At 39.7% G+C, this 20,660-nt stretch overlaps 1 protein-coding gene across 3 annotated transcripts in view; it reads right to left on the bottom strand.

Moving 5' to 3' along the window:
• Positions 1–6,970: 6,970 nt before the first annotated feature.
• GPR155 (G protein-coupled receptor 155) overlaps positions 6,971–20,660 on the bottom strand; it is a 47,675-nt gene continuing 33,985 nt past the window's right edge. For all 3 annotated transcript variants that reach the window (XM_047084886.1, XM_047084885.1, XM_047084887.1), the window contains 5 exons: positions 17,550–17,686; positions 15,359–15,454; positions 13,255–13,319; positions 11,256–11,393; positions 6,971–7,852 (listed from right to left, as the gene is read on the bottom strand). In XM_047084886.1, coding sequence (XP_046940842.1) covers positions 7,561–7,852; positions 11,256–11,393; positions 13,255–13,319; positions 15,359–15,454; positions 17,550–17,686 — 728 coding nt within the window. In that variant the 3' untranslated portion in view covers positions 6,971–7,560. The remainder of the gene's footprint in view (positions 7,853–11,255; positions 11,394–13,254; positions 13,320–15,358; positions 15,455–17,549; positions 17,687–20,660) is intronic.

Genomic DNA, 20,660 nt, shown 5'->3' with positions numbered 1-20,660 from the left:
CTTTAAATATCTGTGCTCCACCTATTCATCTCTCCCTCCCCCTAATCCCTGACAGCCACTTACCTTTTTATTATCTCCGTAGTTTTGCCTTTTCTAGAATGTCATATAGTTGGAATCATACAGTATATAGCCTTTTCAGATTTGCTCTTTAACTTAGTAATATGCATTTAAGATTCCTCTATGCCTTTTCATGGCTTGGGAGCTCATGTCTTTTCAGTGCTGAATAGTATTCTGGATATTTTGATTGCGGATACCCAGTCATAAAACCATAGGTCCTACTGAAGGACACCTTAGTTGCTTCCATGTTTTGGCAGTTACGATAAAGCTGCTATAAACATCTATGTGCCAGTTTTTGTGTAGACGTAAGTTTTCAGTTCATTTGGATAAATACCAGCAGCATGAGTGCTGGATGGTATGGTAAGAGTATGTTTAGTTTTGTAAGAAACTGCCACACTATCTTCCAAAGTGACCATCATTTTGCATTCCACCAGCAATGAATGAGAGTTTCTGTTGCTCCACATCCTTACTTATCATTCGGTATCATCAGTGTTCAGGATTTTGGCTATTCTTATAGATGTGTAGTAGTATCTCATTGTTTTAATTTGCATTTCCCTGATGACTTATGTTGCAGAGCATCTTTTAATATGCTTAATTGCCCTCTGTATATCTTCTTTGGTGAGATACCTGTTCAGATATTTTGCCCAATTTAAAAATCAGGCTGTTCATTTTCTTATTGTTGAATCTAAAATTCTTTTAAAAAGTCATTGAGGGGCGCCTGGGTGGCGCAGTCGGTTAAGCGTCCGACTTCAGCCAGGTCACGATCTCACAGTCCGTGAGTTCGAGCCCCGCGTCAGGCTCTGGGCTGATGGCTCAGAGCCTGGAGCCTGTTTCCGATTCTGTGTCTCCCTCTCTCTCTGCCCCTCCCCCGTTCATGCTCTGTCTCTCTCTGTCCCAAAAATAAATAAACGTTTAAAAAAAATAAAAAATAAAAAGTCATTGAGATAAGTCCCAGTCCTTAAGAACTATCAATGAGATCTTGCTGATCTGCCCATCTGTATCTTATTATACTTTTGCTAGGTTTTTCTGTTTTTGTTTTTTTTCCATAATCTCCTTTCTCTCTTTCACCCATCCCCCCACCCACCTCCCCTCTGGCAACCACCAGTTCGTTCTCTATTTAAAAGTCTGTTTGGTTTTTGTTGTTGTTGTTCCTTTGTTTTGTTAAATTCTGCACATGAGTGAAATCATATGGTATTTGTCTTTTTTATTTCACTTGGCATTATACCTTCTAGGCCCATCCATGTTGTTGCAAATGGCAAGATTTCATTCTTTCCTATTGCTGAATAATATTCCATTGTATATATGCACCACAGTTTCTTTATCCATTCATCTATCAATGGACACTTGGGTTGCTTCTGCATCTAGGCTATGTAAGTAATGCTGCAATAAACATAGGGGTGCATATATCTTTTCGGATTAGTGTTTTTGTTTTCTTTGGTTAAATACCCAGTTGTGGAATTAGTGGATCATATGGCAAATCTATTTTTAACTTTAAAAAAAAATGTTTATTTTGACAGAGGGGAGGGGAGGGGCAGAGGGGCAGAGAGAATCCAAAGCAGACTCCATGCTGTCAGCACAGAGCCTGATGAAGGGCTTGAACTCACAACCCATGAGATCATGATCTGAACCAAACTTAAAAGTCAGACTCTTAACTGACTGAGCCATCCAGGTGCCCCTCTATTTTTAACTTTTGAAGGAACCCCTGTACTGTTTTTGCAGTGCCTGCATCAATTTGCATTCTCACTGACAGTGTAAAGGAACCCTTGTACACTATTGCCTTTTTAAAAAGCTTTTACTATGCTGCTTTTTTTTTTTTTTAAGTTTATTCACTTATTTTTGAGAGAGAGACAGCGAGCACAGGTGGGGTATGGGCAGACACACACACACAGAATCTGAAACAGGCTCCAGACCCTGAGCTGACAGCAGAGAGCCCAAGGCAGAACTCGAACCCATGAACCATGAGATCATGACCTGAGTTTAAGTTGGATGCTTAACTGACGGAGCCGCCCAGGTGTTCCTGGTCTTTCGGGGTTTTTTAATGTTTCAAGTTTTTATTTAAATTAGTTAACATACAGGGGCGCCTGGGTGGCGCAGTCGGTTAAGCGTCCGACTTCAGCCAGGTCACGATCTCGCGGTCCGGGAGTTCGAGCCCCGCGTCGGGCTCTGGGCTGATGGCTCAGAGCCTGGAGCCTGTTTCCGATTCTGTGTCTCCCTCTCTCTCTGCCCCTCCCCCGTTCATGCTCTGTCTCTCTCTGTTCCAAAAATAAATAAACGTTTAAAAAAATAAATAAATAAATAAATTAGTTAACATACAGTGTAACATTAGTAAGAATTTAGTGATTCATCACTTACATATAACACCCAGTGCGCATCACAGCAAGTGCCCTCCTTAATACTCATCATTTAGCCCATCCCCCACCCACCTCCCTCCATCAACCCACGGTTCTCTAAAGCTGAGTCTCTTTCATGGTTTGCCTCCGTATCTTTTTTTCTCCTTCCCCTATGTTCATCTGTTTTGTGTCTTAAACTCCACATATGAGCAAAATCATCGTATTTGTCTTTCTTTGGCTTGTTTCACTCACTACACTGCTCTTTCAAATCCTTGAATGTGCCCAGCTCCTTCACAATGGCTGTGCCCTCTGCTTGCACCATTCATTTCATGTCCTCCTTTTTATGTAAGTAGTGGTTTTTATCCTTTAGAATTTTGCTGAAGCAGTTCCTCAGGAAAGTTTTCCCCATACCACAAGGTCAAGTCTGTTGTTACGTACTCTCAGAGCCACATGTGATCCTGATCACAAGTGTAATTATATGTTTCACATCTGTTTTTCACAGTAAAATAGAAGCTTTATGAGGTTAGGAACCCCACTATTGTGTGCTCGGTATTCAACATTGTGTTGGCACAAGTTAGAGGCTCAATAAATATTTGTTAAATGAACATTGAAGTGCTGATGGAAATAATGTACCCAGTCCTCTGTAAAGTTGAGCAAATTATTTAGACAATCTATCTGTACAACTTGGTAACCTTTGTTAAGTCTCAGGTCAACCTGTTGCTTTTTTGCATATTCAAAATGGGAATAACAACTCCCTAAAGACTGATATTATTATAAGGATATGTGAATTAATTAAGAAAGTTTAGGAGACTTTCACTATGTAAATCCAATATGGTATTTGGGTTTTGGTAATTGTGTGGGTAATTAATGCCTTATAGTATATTTTAGAAAATTTAAGACTTCCTTTTTTTTAAATGTTTATTTATTTTTGAGAAAGTGAGAGAGACAGAGCGTGAGCAGAAGAGCAGAGAGAGAGAGAGGGAGACAGAATCCGAAGCAGGCTCCAGACTCTGAGCTGTTAGCACAGAGCCCGAGCCTGAGGCGGGGCTTGAACCCATGAACCGTGAGATCATGACCTGAGCTGAAGTTGGGCGCTTAACTGACTGAGCCACCGGGCACCCTGAAAATGTAAGGTTTTCTTAAATTTCAGGTGTTTCTTAGGAATAAAAAATATAGTTTTTTTTGAAATTAAGCTTTTTTTTCTTTTGGTTAATCCTTCAATGGTATGGTTTATTATTTACCATGATGTAATAAACCAAGGGAATAACCAATAAACTGAGTACTTTAAGAGTCTCATGCTCTACTGACTGAGCTAGCCGGGAACCTTAAGCTGAGTACTTTAGAGAAAGCTAGTTTTTTGATCTTTGTTGAAAACATCAATTTATATATTAATCTTCAACCAAAAAAACTTTTATTTTTAATTCCAGTACAGTCAACATACAGTGTTATATTTGCTTCAGGTATACAATAGACTGAGTCAACAATTCCATATATTACTTAGTGCTCATCAAGGTAAATATGCTCTTAATCCCGTTCACCTATTTCACCCACCCCCCACCCCCATTCCCCCTCTGAAAATGATCTGTTTGTTCTCTATCATTACAGTTTGTCTTTTGGTTTCTTTTTTGTTGTTTTGTTTCTTAAATTTCACATATGAATGAAATCATATGGTATTTGTCTTTCTCTTAGTTTGCTTAGCATTATACTCTCTAGATACAACCATGTTGTTGCAAATGGCAAGATTTCATTTTCTTATGGCTGAATAATATTCCATTGTGTATACACACACACACACACACCTTTTTTTTTTTTTTAACGTTTTATTTATTATTGAGAGATAGAGACAGAGCATGTGCATGGGAGGGGCAGAGAGAGGAGGAATCACAGAATCCGAAGCAGGCTTCAGGCTGAGCTGTCAACACAGAGCCCGATGTGGGGCTCAAACTCACAAACTGCGAGATCATGACCTGAGCCAAAGTCAGACGCTTAACCAACTGAGCCACCCAGGCGCCCCAACCTCATCTTCTTTATCCATTCATCTATCAATGGACACTTGTTGGCTATTGCAAATAATGCTGTAATAAACATAGGGACACACATCCTTTCAAATTAGCGTTTTCGTATTCTTTGGGTAAATACCCAGTAGTGCGATTACTGGATCATATGGTAGTTCTATTTTTAATTTTTTTCTCTGTTTTTAATTTTTTATGGAACCTCCATATTGTTTTCCACAGTGGCTGCACCAGTTTGCCTTCCCACCAACAGTGCAAGAGGGTTCCTTTTTCTCCACATCCTCACCAACACTTGTTGTTTCTTGTGTTTTGATTTTAGCCATTCTGACACGTCTGAGGTGACATCTCTTTTGATTTTGATTTCAATTTCCTGATCATGAGTGCTGTTGAGCATCTTTTCATGTGTCTGTTGGCCATCTGTATGTCTTCTTTGGAGAAATGTCTCTTCATGTCTTTGCCCATTTTTAATTGGATTGTTTTTTGATGTCAAGTTGTATAAATTCTTTTATATATTTTTGGATACTAACCTTTCATTGGATATATCATTTGCAAATATCTTCTTCCATTCAGTAGGCTTTTAGTTTTGTTGATCAACCAAAAATTTTACCCTAGAAATAATTATTCAGCCTAGAATTTTGGAAATTTAGTTCCTACTTGTAACATTTATGAAAAATAGGTTCTACAGAGTGAGTGTGTTCTTTTCTTAATTAATTACTTCAGGCTTTTCTCATACCAATCATAGAAATTTATCATTCCGCATTTTCCTGAAGAATGGTGATGATATTTCTGATCCTGAACTGTGTTTCCAACCATCAGACATCACTTGACTACCTATGCCTAGTGGTCTAAAGTAATTTAATATTTAACATCATATTAGAATTGATGGGGCAAACACTATTCTGTATAGCAAACATGTAAAATAATAGTTTTACATCTCTCTTGCTTTTAGAAACTGTCATTAGTCATTATTCTTAAAATGCCAAGCACACTTTACCTTATTCTGAAAATAAAGTTTAAACAAAAGCTAGTCATGGAATTATTCAGAACAAAGAAAAGAACAACTGACCATATTGAATATTAGCCAAAAAGGGGTAGATTTGTTTTTTTAAGTAATCTCTACACCCAACATGGGGATTGAAACTCACGACCCCAAGATCAAGAGTCACCTGATTTACCGACTGATCCAGCCAGGCACCTAAAAGATTTTAGATAGATTTTAATCAAAATTCTATCAGATAATTTTCCCAGCTGTGACCTTGCATATTAAAAATTATGAAATATGTGAAAAGGACTCCAATGTCATATTGATTCATTAATAAAAAGTGCTTCCTGAGTGCATAATTGGGCAAGGCCCTGTGCAGATAGATCCCAGAAGGTCATGAAGAACAGAACAATCTCAGGAGACCCATTTAAGAAAACAGTGAAAACTTACAGAAAAGACCTCTATGATGGCTTCTGCGTTTTTCAGATTACTCAAAGAAGATGTTAGCAATGCAAGTTAAAATAGGTATTTTATTGAGAAACTTGCTTTGTCAGTGAGAGTAAAAGTTACAAATATTTTCATTTAATAAAATTAGCATATCCATAACCCTAAAAATATCCCTTAAAAGCCTTTGTTATCTGAAACCGCAGATCATTCTGATCCAGGGTTTTCTCTTAGTGTTTCCCATGGAAAAAGATGCCGCTTATTCCCTTCATGCAAATAATAGAACAGGTGTAGTATGATTTGTTCACAAAACAAATTCTCCAGTTTGAGTTGCTTGCATGCATGTGAATTAATATCCGTATTGTTGTAACTGTAAAAGTCTCCTGGTATAACAATGAGGCTTTATGCTTACTCCTGAGCGTTCTGAGAGTTATAATGTGGTCATAAAAAAAAAAAAAAAAAAAAAAAAAGTCTTGCAGCAAGACATTTCTGCTGAAAAAAATCCCCATTCCCTAATCGTAACGTAAAGTTGGTACAGGTTAATACTACACAATAAAGTGTAATTTACTTGTTAAATACACTAGGCTTCCATGCAGGTTTTTAAAAAAATTACATATTTGTTGCATTAAAAGAGCAATGATTTAAGTCTATAAATTATTTTCTAAATGGCTTTTACATGACACACTAAAAGTATGAGAAAAATAAATACTAGAAACATAGTTTAAATAAGGTAAACCAGCACTGACACCTAATAATTAAGTAGAGGTTCAAAGGTCATGTGAATAGATCTCTTTTTAATTTACTGAAGATAAAGCTTATCGGAGGGCAACACTGAATAACTTTCAAGTTTGTAGATTTTTTATACATGGACACTTTAAGAAGACTAAATTCTAGATGTAAAAGTAGGGTGTTAGGCTTAACATTTTTAAATCTTGGCTTGAACTATATAGCTTTTTCTCTTTAACTGCAGGGAAGAAGGGAATGGGGCTATCCTTCTGCACTGTGGTGCTTTGTGCAAACACCAGAATCGATACATGGCAACAGATTTGTTGATAAAATTTAAACAAATCTGCTGAAATTATTTGCAGTACAAATGTTAAAGATTATACCTCTGTGGATGGATTTTGGAGATAATATTTATGGTAGTTCTTATTCGCCTCCTAATGACACAGATTAGTACTTTGGATAGAAAAGCAGGAAAAGATGAACTTTAAAAAAATATTGCTTCTAGTTTTTAAATGAGTACTATTTGTTAAGAAAATGGGGAAAATAGAATAAGAAGGTCTTTTATCAGAATCATTAAAATTCTTTTTCAGGAGGTGCTATCAATAAGTGCAAAGTTGTCATAATTTAAGGTCCATTTCCTGCCAGGAATATACCTGCCAAATCTGGCAATTTAAAGCAATAATAAATTGGATGTTTGTCTTGAAATTATAGCAAACGGCTGTGGGGAGCTATGTTTTAAAATGTTGGCATAACTAGTTTATAGTAATTATCATATTTATTATCAGAACTTTACATTTTGATTTGGTTTTCTCTTTTTCCTGTCAGTTTCCTGTGTGTTTTACAAACACACGAAGTCACAGAATGTTAGCATGGGGTAGGAACACACCTCGTCAAATTTTACAGAAGAGGCAACTGAGGTTTGGAGAGGTTACGATTTGCCCAAGGTCAGACAGCTAATAAGAAACAGATCTGGGGCCAGAATATGGCCCAGGGTTGTCTCCTTCATAATTTAGGTCTTAGGGGATGGGGATGAATGCTCGATCTCTTTATATCTTTCCTGTGGGGGAGTGTTGGCATTAACAGCAGGAGGACTCTGTTCAGGACTCTTTTGAAGAAATCTGTAAAACAAGTACTCATCCCGAAATTCATACTCATTGGTTATGTGCTGGATGACTCCTCCTTGCACCAGTCGGTCTCCATATATCACAGCTTCCCCACGGTCGGAGGCAAGGCCGACTTCAATGAGCCAGTTCACCAGGTCACAGCCACAGAAGGTCCCAGTAGACGTCTTTGCACCACACCTGTATGTCAAAGGAATGATTCACCCATATGTTCTGTAAACCTGGTATCAGCACTGCATGATAGAGGCAAGCAAGGAAAAACAGGAGACAGGGAAACACAGCATGATAGTTAAAAGTGTGGCAGGAATGAAACTCTTCTGAATATAAAGGGTTTGTTAACTCATCCGACCCTAGAAAGACCCACCAGGAAAAAAAAATGCCGATAATGCTTGTGAAAACAGAAACATGTAAAAAAAAAAAAAAAAAAAAAAAAAAGAGAGAGAGACAATGTAAATGCATCTACAAAGAAGCATTCTTTTTTATAGTAGCTGGCCGGCTATAACCAGATCTATTCTGTAGACAGTTGAATATTACTTATTTTATGATATACTCTTAGGTATAATAAGTAATTGAATAGTCTCAGGAACATTAAATGATATGTTTTTATGAGCTCTTAAAAAGTGACTACTTTCAGTAAACTACTCAAATCTTGGGGCGCCTGGGTGGCGCAGTCGGTTAAGCGTCCGACATCAACCAGGTCACGATCTCGCGGTCCGTGAGTTCGAGCCCCACGTCAGGCTCTGGGCTGATGGCTCAGAGCCTGGAGCCTGTTTCCGATTCTGTGTCTCCCTCTCTCTCTGCCCCTCCCCCGTTCATGCTCTGTCTCTCTGTGTCCCAAAAATAAATAAACGTTGAAAAAAAAAAAGTCTTTAAAAAAAACTACTCAAATCTCACCTCATTATTTTCTGTTTATCACACTGCCCACAAATAGTCTTTCTTCTTGCCTTCATCAGCAAGGCAATCTTACTGATATTTGTCAGGAATTTGGCACATTAGGAAGGAAGGAAAGAATAAGTGTGATCTGTCTTGCCATAAATCTAAGGTCTTTAAAATGTGCTTTGATTATGAATCTATTTCTTGATTATTTAAAATTTGTCTTCCTAATGCAAATGTGGGGTGTCTCAGGTACGAATAAATAAACAAGAGGAAGAGAAGTGTGAAAGAAGCAATTAAATGAATTCTTAACATTTTCATACAAATATGCAATAGACAACATGAATCTGTCCACAAGCATCAGTCAAGCTGTAAAACCTAAAGTGCTTGACAACAGAAAACAGTGGATGAAAATCAAGACGAGATGAGAAGTAAGTGACAAAAATTTTAAAGCGTTTAACCACTAATGAATATAGAGTTTCACATAGAAATTAGAGAAGAGGCTAATATCCATGAAGGATCTTCTCAAGTACATAAGTCAAAATGTTTTAACATCAGTAGTTTGCTTAGTAATAAGATATCTTAATTTACACTTTACAACTACAAACATCACCTGGAATATTATGACCTCTGTCTGATCCTTCTCCCTGCTTGCCGATTTTTAATTTATAGCCCAACACCTTATATCCCTGACACCAACTGGAGAATATTTGCTTCCTGATGACTGATCAGGCAGCTACAACCACAGCCCACGGAACTGCACAGAGTGGCAGAGAATGTGCCACCCTACAGGTCACAGGGCAGCACCACTACCAGCCAGCGCCCATTCGGCCGTCTGGGCGCGAGGCAGCCTGCCAACTGCAAGCGCCGTGCTTCCCACCTACGCAATCACAGTGGGCCTGGCAGAGCTGACGTGGAGCACCCTTTGTTCATCTCTTTCATTTCATTTCATTATTATTTGTTGAAGTTTATTTATTTATTTTGAGGGAGAGAAAGAGAGCACAAGCAGGGGAGGGGCAGAAAGAGGGGAGAGAGAGAGAGAGAGAGAGAGAGAATATCCCAAGCAGGCTCCATGCTGTCAGCGCAGAGCCCGAGGCGGAGTTCGAACCCACAAACCATGAGATCATGACGTGAGCTGAAACCAAGAGTCAGGTGCTTAACCGACTGAGCCACCCCACCCAGGAGCCCCCCTTTAATTTTAAGAAGCAACTGTAAATTGTTGAAACTGTCCATTAGTGGAACTTTGAAATAATTTTGTTTGGCTCTTTAACTAACTTTTCTTCATAGTTTACCATTTCCAGAAACCGGGCTAGGACCCTCGTACAGATTTTGCTATCCGATTCAAAAACATGCTATCTAATTTTAAAGAACAGGAAAATTAAGGTTTAGACAACTGAACTTGCCCAATGATGTCGCATAGCTAATAAGTAGCAGATTCAGGAGCTGACTTCTAGTATCAGTGCCCACTGAGTCCCCTTTCCACTAACTGTCCCAGGCTACCTGTTTCTAAACAAATATAGTGGCATAGGATATGTGTACATATATCATCCTGAATGGCAATTTCAAATTTGCAGCTATAGACATAAAAGGACAAATTTCATTTCATTTTCCTGACAATGTCATTAATAATATGAAATAACATACCACTAGGAGATGGAGAATAGAAAGTCACTTCTAAATCCAGTGTATCTCCTGGTTTTGTGAGAGACACTAACGGCCAACATGAAGTGAATGTTAATATTTTACTACATTTTCCTTCATTCTAAATTAGTTTTCACATTTTATATGGAAATCGGAAGTTATGTAACTTCTAAAAAGTGTAAGAATCTTACATATGCTGTTTTAAAACAATTTTTTTTTAACATTTATTTATTTTTGAAAGACAGAGAGAGACAGTATGAGTGGGGGGAGGGGAGGGGCAGGGGGAGGGGAAGGGTAGAGAGAGAGGGAGACACAGAATCCGAAGCAGGATCCAGGCTCTGAGGCTGTCAGCACAGAGCCCGACACGGGGCTCGAACCCACGAACAGTGAGATCATGACCTAAGCTGAAGTTGGATGCTTAACCGACTAAACTACCCAGGCACCCCAGTATATGCTGTTTCTTTTTAAAAAAATTTTTTTTTTAATTTTTTTTTTCAACGTTTATTTATTTTTGGGACAGAGAGAGACAGAGCATGAACGGGGGAGGGGCAGAGAGAGAGGGAGACACAGAATCGGAAACAGGCTCCAGGCTCTGAGCCATCAGCCCAGAGCCTGACGCGGGGCTCGAACTCCCGGACCGCGAGATCGTGACCTGGCTGAAGTCGGACGCTTAACCGACTGAGCCACCCAGGCGCCCCTTTTTAAATTTTTTTAAAAAGCGTTTTTATTTATTTTTGAGAGAGTCACAGAGTGCTAGTGGGGGAGGGGCAGAGAGCGAGGGAGACACAAAATCTGAAGCAGGCTCCAGGCTCTGAGCTGTCAGCACAGAGCCCGACATGGGGCTGGATCATGACCTGAGCTGAAAGTCCGACGCCCAAACAACTGAGCCACCCAGGTGCCCCAGTATATGCTGTTTCTTAAACTATAAACTGCCTGTTTTAACTTTTACATGTAATTGTGCTATTGAAAAAAAAAAACCAACCATATAGTTAATTACAACCATATTACTTAGCCTGTTACAAACCAAAATTAATCATCTAAAATATAATTATCTAGAATTTGTACTTGCCTTCTTTCCTTGACAATGTTTCGGATACACAGATCACGATGATAATGGATAAATTGTTGACAGGTCATTTTTATTTCCTCAGGAACAGGAGAACCCCTGTTGTCTGTTGTATCTTTATTATTCCATAGGAACTCAAGTCTAAAAGCCAAAATTTAAGGAGGTCACTTTTAAGGAATGAAAAGCACTCAGAGAGAACCCCTTCCTGCTTATCACCCCATCGACACAGCTCTTCCAAAGCGGTCATCGACAACATCCAGATGCTGTTAGTGTCCGAAGCAAAGACCTAACCCGCACTTGGTTTCCTGGTCCAAGCAGGTGGAGACTTGAACATTTTATAAGCCATCCAAACATATTTGATCTATTTCAGTTTCTACCAAAAAAATAAAGTTCTTTCCTTATTCTACATTCTACTGTTTTAAGTGGCAAAAATAACTTACAGAGATCAAGTATTTTATTTAATCATTTTCCAATTTCAGTACCAGAGAGACAAATACTGGGCTCTGGAATACAGCATCATTCTGTTTCTGCCAGCTCAGACGATACATGTGTTGACCATTTTAACTGATCAACACTATGAGCTGATAACTAAGTTCAATGACTTTCCTATTACGTTTTTCCTCCTTCATGAAATGAAGCAACTATATCTTAATAATGTGATGATGTTAATGACGACAAAAAAGAAGTAGAAGAAAGAATGGTGACCACATACTGGGCACTTTTCAGGTAGTGGATAGGATAAATTCCATTAGCACTTCTAGTTTCTACTGAGTTTGACTTTGAAAACAAATGAGAGTAACAAAGATGTGTGCCTCCCCCTTCCTTCCACTCCTGGATTTCAGAATTCCCATTTCATTATTTCTTTTAAAGAAGTTACTAATCTGAATCCAAAGAAACTCGTCACCAAGCTAATAAAAACAATTTAGAAAGAAGGGACTTGAGTTTTCTATAAATTGTCAGTTTGATAGAAAGAGAAATCCTATTGTCAAAGGAGAATCTATATTGTCAAATACAGACCTTTAGGGATGCACAATCTACCACTTCCATTCCTAAATATATTTTTCACGTTTCACTTTACTTTATGTAGTTAATGGCATAGATAGAAGTCCTCATCCATCAGGGCACCTGGGTGGCTCAGTCGGTCAACTTCAGCTCAGGTCATGATCTCACAGTTTGTGGGTTCGAGCCCTGCATCAGGCTCTCTGCTGTCAGTGCAGGGCCCGCTTTGGATCTTCTGCCCCCCTCTCTCTGTCCCTCCCCTTGGAGTTCTCTCTCTCTCTCTCTCTCTCTCTCTCAAAAATAAATAAACATGAAAAAAAAAGTTCTCACCCATCAATTCTCGTTGAAATGCAAATGACAATGTGGGAGTAATAAGAGTTTTTCTAAAGTTTTCTCTGCAATTATTTATTTGTTTAAAGTTTATTTTTCTTTATCTTGAGAAGGAGGGAGAGAACAGGTGCGAGCTGGTAGGGGGCAGAGAGAGAGAATCCCAAGCAGGCTCTGCACCAGCAGTGTAGAGCCTGACACGGGGCTCAAACCCATGAACCGTGAGATCATGACCTGGGCTGAAACTAAGATTTGGAGGCTTTAACTAACTGAGCCATCCAGGTGCCCCTTCTCTGCAATTATTTACAACAAATGTGTGAATCAACACAATGTTTGGTTTAATCTTTCTGTGGTCTAGCAGTTACTATAGGTTTAAAAATATCAGTATGTTAATAGAATGGCCTTGTCATTACTTTTACAGGTATAGATTTCTTTCTAAAATTTTTTAATGTTTATTTTTGAGGGAAAGAGACAGAGCATGAGCAAAAGAGGGGCAGAGAGAGAGGGAGACACAGAATCCAAAGCAAGCTCCAGGCTCTGAGCTGTCAGCACAGAGCCCGATGCAGGGTTCGAACCCACAAACCATGAGATCATGAACTGAGCCAAAGTTGGACGTTTACCCGGCTGAGCCACCCAGGTGTCCCCAGATATAGATTTATTTCAAAACTAAATTTACCTTCTTTTGAAAGGTAGAATGATTAAATGTTTGTCCAATCCAAAGATGCCAAAGGAAATAAATCCCTATGGAAGAAGAAAGGTTACAGTCATGAGTTCAACAGTAGAATGTTAAGACTGAGGAATTATGGAAGCCACCATATGTTTAGTGCTGGGGGGAAGCTAACCTAGAGTGATTAGAGCAGTCTTTTAAATGGACCACACAAGGCAGGTCCTCTAAAGTTCAGTGTCTGGAGGCAGGTATGATACTTGGCTGCCTCTTCTTAGTCATGTGTCCTACTAGTTAGGTTGGATCATTGACTTAACCCAGGGCTGAGCTGCCACATCTGTATTCTAGCTCACTGAAGAAAAATGAAAACATTTAAGAGCTTCATGTCTTTGTTTTCCCTTTTGAAAAAAGAAAATAAGTGATCTCCCGTTGTGCTTCAGTGTTTATTATATTTCCGTTAACACTTCAGCAAGTAGAGAATTACATAGTGTCTGATTACAGTGAAGTCACTGAACAAACTTTATGTGACATGAAATTGGCTAGGTGCTTAGGGAAAGGGTTTGAGGGATTTGGGGGTGATGAGGAAAACTGGCACCAGAAAGCGGCCACAGGTAAGGACGATTGGAATTGCCTGGGGAGACAGAAGGTTGGCAACTGCCATTTGCCAGGCACAGTGGGTTAAGGATCTCAGTGCAGGCTGGTGGGAGGTAGGGTGGACAATGCGATATACTGCAAGAAGGATCTACCTTGCTTCACCCCCAAACTATAAACAGCCAAAAAGGAATGACCTTACTATAACACCTATATGGGAGGGGGTGGGGAGTGTTTGTATAACTCTCCCTCTCTCTCTCTCTCTCTCCTTTGAAACGCTTGGACCATTAGCTATGGGGGCATCATCTCAAATGCAACATTCCTAGCGTTAGCTTCTTCATTTGTGAAGCTTTCTCAGTTCCAGTCATGGGGTGACAGCCTGGAGTGGGCTTCTTGAAATCAAAAGGCTGAGTGAGACTACGAGTTCTGAACCTAGGATTTTATAGTTCCTGGGTACAAAAATCAGATCTTAGATTCACAAAGTGAGGTGGGCATCATGTAGCCTGGGATACTCAAGCCAGTCTGTAATAAACTGATTAGGTCACTTATCTGTCTAGACATAGTCTTTTTGCCCCCACCATCATGGCAAAAACAAACTGGAAATATTTCAAGAAATTAATGTTAGGGTAAAATGTACAGGAATGTCTACTAATAAATGTTAACTGACTCAGGCAGTCGATTATTTCAGGTTTAATAGGCAAAACCAGTGATTTCAAACAGAGTTATTTTTTTCAACCTGATACTTAATCTGTGGTACTAATATCCTTTCTTTATTAAAAAGTAAGAGATTGAAAACAGAATCACACTTTGAAATTTTCACATAAAAATATTTTCCCAATATGGAAAATGTCATTTATTCTTCAATATCCATTTTAATAGTGACATAAAGACAACAGCACCTATCATATTAGTTCTTCATGGAATTTTAGTTCCTAATTTTTAAAACCGGGAATGATAATGTCACTTGGTTGGTGTTCCTGTGACGTCTAAGTAAGAGGACTAATGTAAAATCCTTAATAATGGTTGGCATTTAGACTGTCAAGGAATGGTAACTACGATCCCTGGCCCAAATGTATTTATCCATCACGTGATTTTCTAAAAAAGATTTAAGCACCTATCGTTGGAGAAACATCAACAAGTAAATGAAATGATGTTCATCAATTTAAGTGACTCGACTAAGGGACTCAGAGAAGGGAAGTCTTTTTCCCAAAGTGACTTATTAAGACCATAACAAAGTTTCAAAAGAAGTTGGGACATCTTGTCCCTGCTTAACTGATCACTCTTCATTTTAAAACCAAAGCAAAAAACGATTTGGTGTTTGTGACTGAAACACTCAATGTGCATTCTGATGACGAGAACCAACATGGAGATCGGATGCAGCTGTCAGCTGTCACGCATGCCGGCAGCTGGCGAACCAACTAAACCCTTTTGATTTAAAAGAAAACAACAACATCCGCACCACTACCCCCCAAAAAACCCATCCAGGAAAACAAAAAAGCCCTCAAAGTTCTCAGTACATAAATACCTGGCCAAAGTTAAACACAGCACAGAAAAACTGTAGCTCAACATATAGCCTTCCAGGTTCTTGGTTGAATAGCCACCATAAACAACTGGAAAGATTCTGTAAAGGAAGGTGAAAATAGTATTTTAAAATGAAGCTAGCTAATCATTTCTTTCTATCCAGAACACAGTACAATAACTTATCTGCTTAATAACTGGGGGGAGGGGGGGAGACTAAAAGGAAAAACACCGAGAGAATATAGAGGCTTTGTCTTTTGAACAAGAGGTTTCAACCTCTCCTCCTGACAGATGTCACTCAAACAGCATCTAATTTGATCAGATCCGAAGCAAGAAGACATGCGCCATAATACGGAAGCTTACATAATATATCAGGACTGCCAACCAGCCTAAGACAGGACTGATTTTAAAATTAGTTCTACACAATGAAAACAATCACATCACTAAGCAGCAGTTCTTGGCAGCATTTCTTACTGTTTGATTTTTGTTCTTTTTTTTCAATAATTTTTTTAATGTTTATTTATTTTTGAGAGAGAGAGAGACAGAGAGAGAGAGAGAGACAGAGGGAAAGTAGAGGAGGGGCAGACAGAGAGAGAGACACAATCCAAAGCAGGCTCCAGGCTCTGAGCTGTCAGCATGGAACCCGATGCAGGGCTTGAACCCATGAACCATGAGATCGTGATCTGGGCCGAAGTTGGACGCCCAACCAGCTGACCTACCCCAGTGCCCCTTTTTGATTTTTGTTCTTAAACAGCAGTTAAAATGGTGCTGGCTGACAGCATTCTATGTAATGAACATCCCAATGTAAAAAGGTTTCTTCATTGGTTATATATATGGTCCATCTCCCATCTAGGGAGGACCCAGGCAAGTTACATTTGAGCCATCTTAAAGAATTATATAATAAATGATAATTCACACAAGAGGACATAAAACTGACTTTAAAATCCCTTAGTAATCAAAGAAACGCATTTAGAAAATAAAGGGCTATATTTCACTTATAAAGTTATCAAACTTTAAATTTTTTTTTTCAACGTTTATTTATTTTTGGGACAGAGAGAGACAGAGCATGAACGGGGGAGGGGCAGAGAGAGAGGGAGACACAGAATTGGAAACAGGCTCCAGGCTCTGAGCCATCAGCCCAGAGCCTGACGCGGGGCTCGAACTCCCGGACCGCGAGATCGTGACCTGGCTGAAGTCGGACGCTTAACCGACTGCGCCACCCAGGCGCCCCGCAAACTTTAAAATTCATAACATTCAGGGGCGCCTGGGTGGCTCAGTTGGTACGGACCCGATTCTTGATTTCAGCTTAGGTCATGATCTCACGGTTCGTGGGTTTAAGCTCTCTGTCTCCTTCTCTCTTTGCCCCTTCCCCACTCTCTCTCTGTGTGTCTCAAATAAATAAACATTAAAAAAAATAAAATTCATTACATTCAGTGCTGGTGGGAGTCCTTTTACAAATCTATACTACTCCTTCCGAACACAATTTTGTAGAATGCATCCAGAGGCACAGAAATCGTTATACTCTTTGATCCAGGTTTCCCAAGTCTGAGACTCTATCATAATGAAATATTGCATGGAGATGTTTATTTGAGCATTTGGAAAAACTAGGAATAATCATCCATAAGGAAGTGGTTGGGTAAATTATAATGTATCTCCTCTACTGTTTACTGAGGAGCCATTTAAAGTAACAGTTACGAACAACTATGTAGCAAAAAGAAAATGACTGACACAAGTGACAAAGCAGAGTATAAATCTCTAGGTACAATTTAGAACCACGAAAAACGTATGAAAAAAGAGAAGGCAGTGATTGTGCAAATATCTATGGCATGAAGTGGTTATGCTCTTTTCATAATTAAAAATTCTTTCTAAAAGTTTATCTTCTGGGAGGCCATGCAGGCATTTAGTCACTGAGTGGCCCTGCACACAGCGTGGAGATACCCGGTTTTACCAAATTCTAGGTTCAGAGCATAGAATGAGGAAATGACTCTAAGCAACATAGGCTGTTGGGCCATTTAGGTGACAGGGTGCTGTGAATCCTTCTTGCCCCCTTCCCCACCAAACTGCTCAAGATGGGGATTCAGACTGGCCTCGCTGCCACGCCCCGAAGCAGGAACTAAGTTTCTCCCAGATGCCTGAATAAAATCTTTGCCAAACATTTAAAGAAACGGCCCCAAAACAAAATCAGAAGAAACATTTACAGCAAACAGGCCAATAATGAGAAGTAAACACAGCAACACATGTCGAGCCAGTTGCTGGTCTCCACTCTGTAGATACTGCTCCTCTTCCTGGACTAACATGCAGCTCTGGGAGTTACAGCGACTCACACAATGCTCATCTATAAGACAGTAAGTACAACAATTTGTAATCAGAGCTTTTGATTTGAATGCATTTCAAATTCATAATGACTTTCGAAGCAAACCAGCACATATGCACATTCAGCTCAGAATCAGTGTATTATTTTAGATGAAATCTGAGGAAGGCTCCTTCTTGTGGTTTCAGGAGAGTTGTACTTGTCAAGTGTTTTTATCTGAAAACTACAAGTAGTATGCCATAGTTCCCGTCTACACTATTCAATGGTGTTAATATATACATAAAGACCAGGCTTACTGTATATACTTAGAGAATTTTTCTACACCAAGATATACCCAAATAATTTTCATCGACGTAGGATCATACTACACAGACAATTTGGCAGGCTGCTTTCTTTTTATTTAGCAACACTATGCACCTCCCGCATGCATGCCGTTAGCTGTTGTTACCGCCATTAGCTATATATTATAACCTTCTATGTATCTTAATTTCTTTTTTTTAAGACTAAATTAATAACTTGTGTTTCATCTACAGCAAATCTGCATATTGGTCACGAATATCCTGTTTTGGCTAACTGTAACACAAACTTAATTATTTCCCTTTGCCTTTCATTAAAGAGTTTAAAATCTGCCTTAGAAAACACCTTTAGGAAAGCAAATAAAAGCTGTTATACACTGTTCTGTTCACATACAGAACCAAGTCCAAATCACAGATACGAACGACCCTTGTGTGGCCTAGAGTAGAGGGGAAGGGCCTTTCCCAAGAAACCTCTGTTCTCCTGCCTCAGCTCCACCATATACATGGTCTCAAAAGCAGGGGAAAACATTTTCTTTTTACCAAATGGATGTCTAGCCTAACACACAGTCTGATTTTAAACAGCGAAAGATGAAAAACACAATATTATAGCTCTCAACCCTCAAGGTAACAATAAAAATTTGTATTTCCCACAGCCACTTTTTAGAAAAAGACACATGGCATCCTTAAACACGGTCTAACATCACAGCTATGGCATGCAGAAGTGTGCTGTGCTAAGTAAAAAGAAAGCAGGCTGCCAAACCATTGCTGTGGTGTGGTCCTATTTTAATAAGAATTATTCGTGTATATCTTGGTATAGAAAAATTCTACCGGTATACATAATAAATCTGGTCTCAAAATACCGTGTACCAATATGACAAAAATGGATAAAAATGAATTTTACTATCTTCCATTTGCCCCTTTTACACATCATAATATTGATTTTGCCTTTGTGCTGTACCAGTGTTTTGGGGATGAGGAACTAACTATACTCAGACTCTAACAATTCTCACTTGTCCATGGTCTGATTTCTTTTCCCCTTTTTTTGTTTCAGGCTTAGGAATGATACTAAATTGGATGAGTAGACAACGTCCATAGATGATGGCTTTCCTTCTATGTAAGTTTTGCAAAAGAGGATCAGAAAATGTAAGAGGCTCCTATAAAAGAGTTTTTCAGGAATCAGCATTATTAACGAAGAACATGGCAGATAAGCAAAGCAAAACAATTTTCAGAGACAAAAGAAATGTCAAATTAAATTACATGTTGAATTTGTCTATGGACTTTACTATTAGGTATATTGTGTAGGGAGGAAAAATAAGAAGGAGAGCCTTGGGAATTATGATGTAAAGAAACATTAGTTTACAAAATTGGCACCCCAAAGCTGAAAGACAGTTTAACTGAATGCCCAATGGGGTTTCCTATCAGAAAGCCAGCGAAGGCCCAACATCTGATATATTTTCACTTCTTTCTGGAGAAATGGGAGTTCCACGACTTAAAATCCATTCCTAGCCAGCAGCTGGCAGCCAAACATAAACCCTGCTGGACTAATAGCAACTGCTACCACTGCGACCGCTGTTTGCTGAGCGTTTACTATGTGCCCCACGTGCTGTGCTAGGTGATTTGCACACGTTTATTTATAACCCTCACAGCTTTTATATAGAAATGAAATGCCTTTGGCAACAATACAGTTGACATATGCTTCATCATGAAGAGAGGGCTTTGGGGGGTTTCCCTTTCTAACTTGATTATAAATGAGCATAATTAGTTGACAGTGCATTGCAATTTCATATAAGTGTGCTCGGTTGTTTTAAATAATTTGAATTCCATTGTGTATGCATGGGGATGGCCCAAGGCGGTGGCACGGGAAGACCCTGAACTCATCTCCCACAGACACACCAAATCTACCACCATCTATGCGATAACTCCCACCTGAAAAGAGCTGAAAACTAGCTGAGCAGCTTCCTCTGCAATGAGGGAAAAATGGCCCCATGGAGCCAGGTGGGAAAGGCAGAGCTATAGTCTTACCAAAACCCTCACCCCAGGGTGCAGCAACCCACAATAGGGAAGGCTCTCACAGGCTCAGAGCTTCTCCCTGAGGAGTGAGGGGTCTGTGCTCCATATCAGGTACCCTGACCCTGGGGACCTACACCAGACAGATGAGGCCCCAACAAAGTCTCGTTCTGGAAACCAATGGGGCGTATGTCCAGGGGACCCAAGGGCTATGGGGAGCTCAGCAGGGACTCACCCGTCTGGGGAACCAGCACTGGATTGAGAGATGACTGGATTATATGTGAAAGAGATTCAATTGTTAAAGATTCGCTGGAATTTTCCTTGAGGGGGAGAGTGCTGTTGGAGAGCGCCAGTTTTCGCACTCTCGTCTCTTTCTAGGGCAGGCATGTATGGCTAAAACCAAGGCATGTCTCTCCCAGAATGCTCTTCTTCAGCATCGCTAAAATTGCAAGCCTGTCCCCCCCCCCCCCCATGCTCCTTCCTGGCACAGGCATGCCCCACACCCAACACTCTCCTGCAGCCTTGCTAAAGGCTGACGGATGAACTCAGCCCACAGAGAGGCCACTCTCGTTTGCCTGGCTCTGGTGGCCAGAGGGGCCTGTACTCCTGGGCTCTATGGGTCTATAACAATTGGGAAGACAGTTCTGGACAGGACACCATATCCTGCACAACACACAGACAGTAGACTGAAACAC

The sequence above is a fragment of the Lynx rufus genome, unplaced genomic scaffold (genome assembly GCF_022079265.1).
Source record: "Lynx rufus isolate CCGP_SWC_20201006 ecotype Redwood Valley unplaced genomic scaffold, mLynRuf1.p SCAF_2, whole genome shotgun sequence".
NCBI classification, from domain to species: Eukaryota; Metazoa; Chordata; class Mammalia; order Carnivora; family Felidae; genus Lynx; species Lynx rufus.
This window is presented reverse-complemented; position numbering and strand designations above follow the sequence as displayed.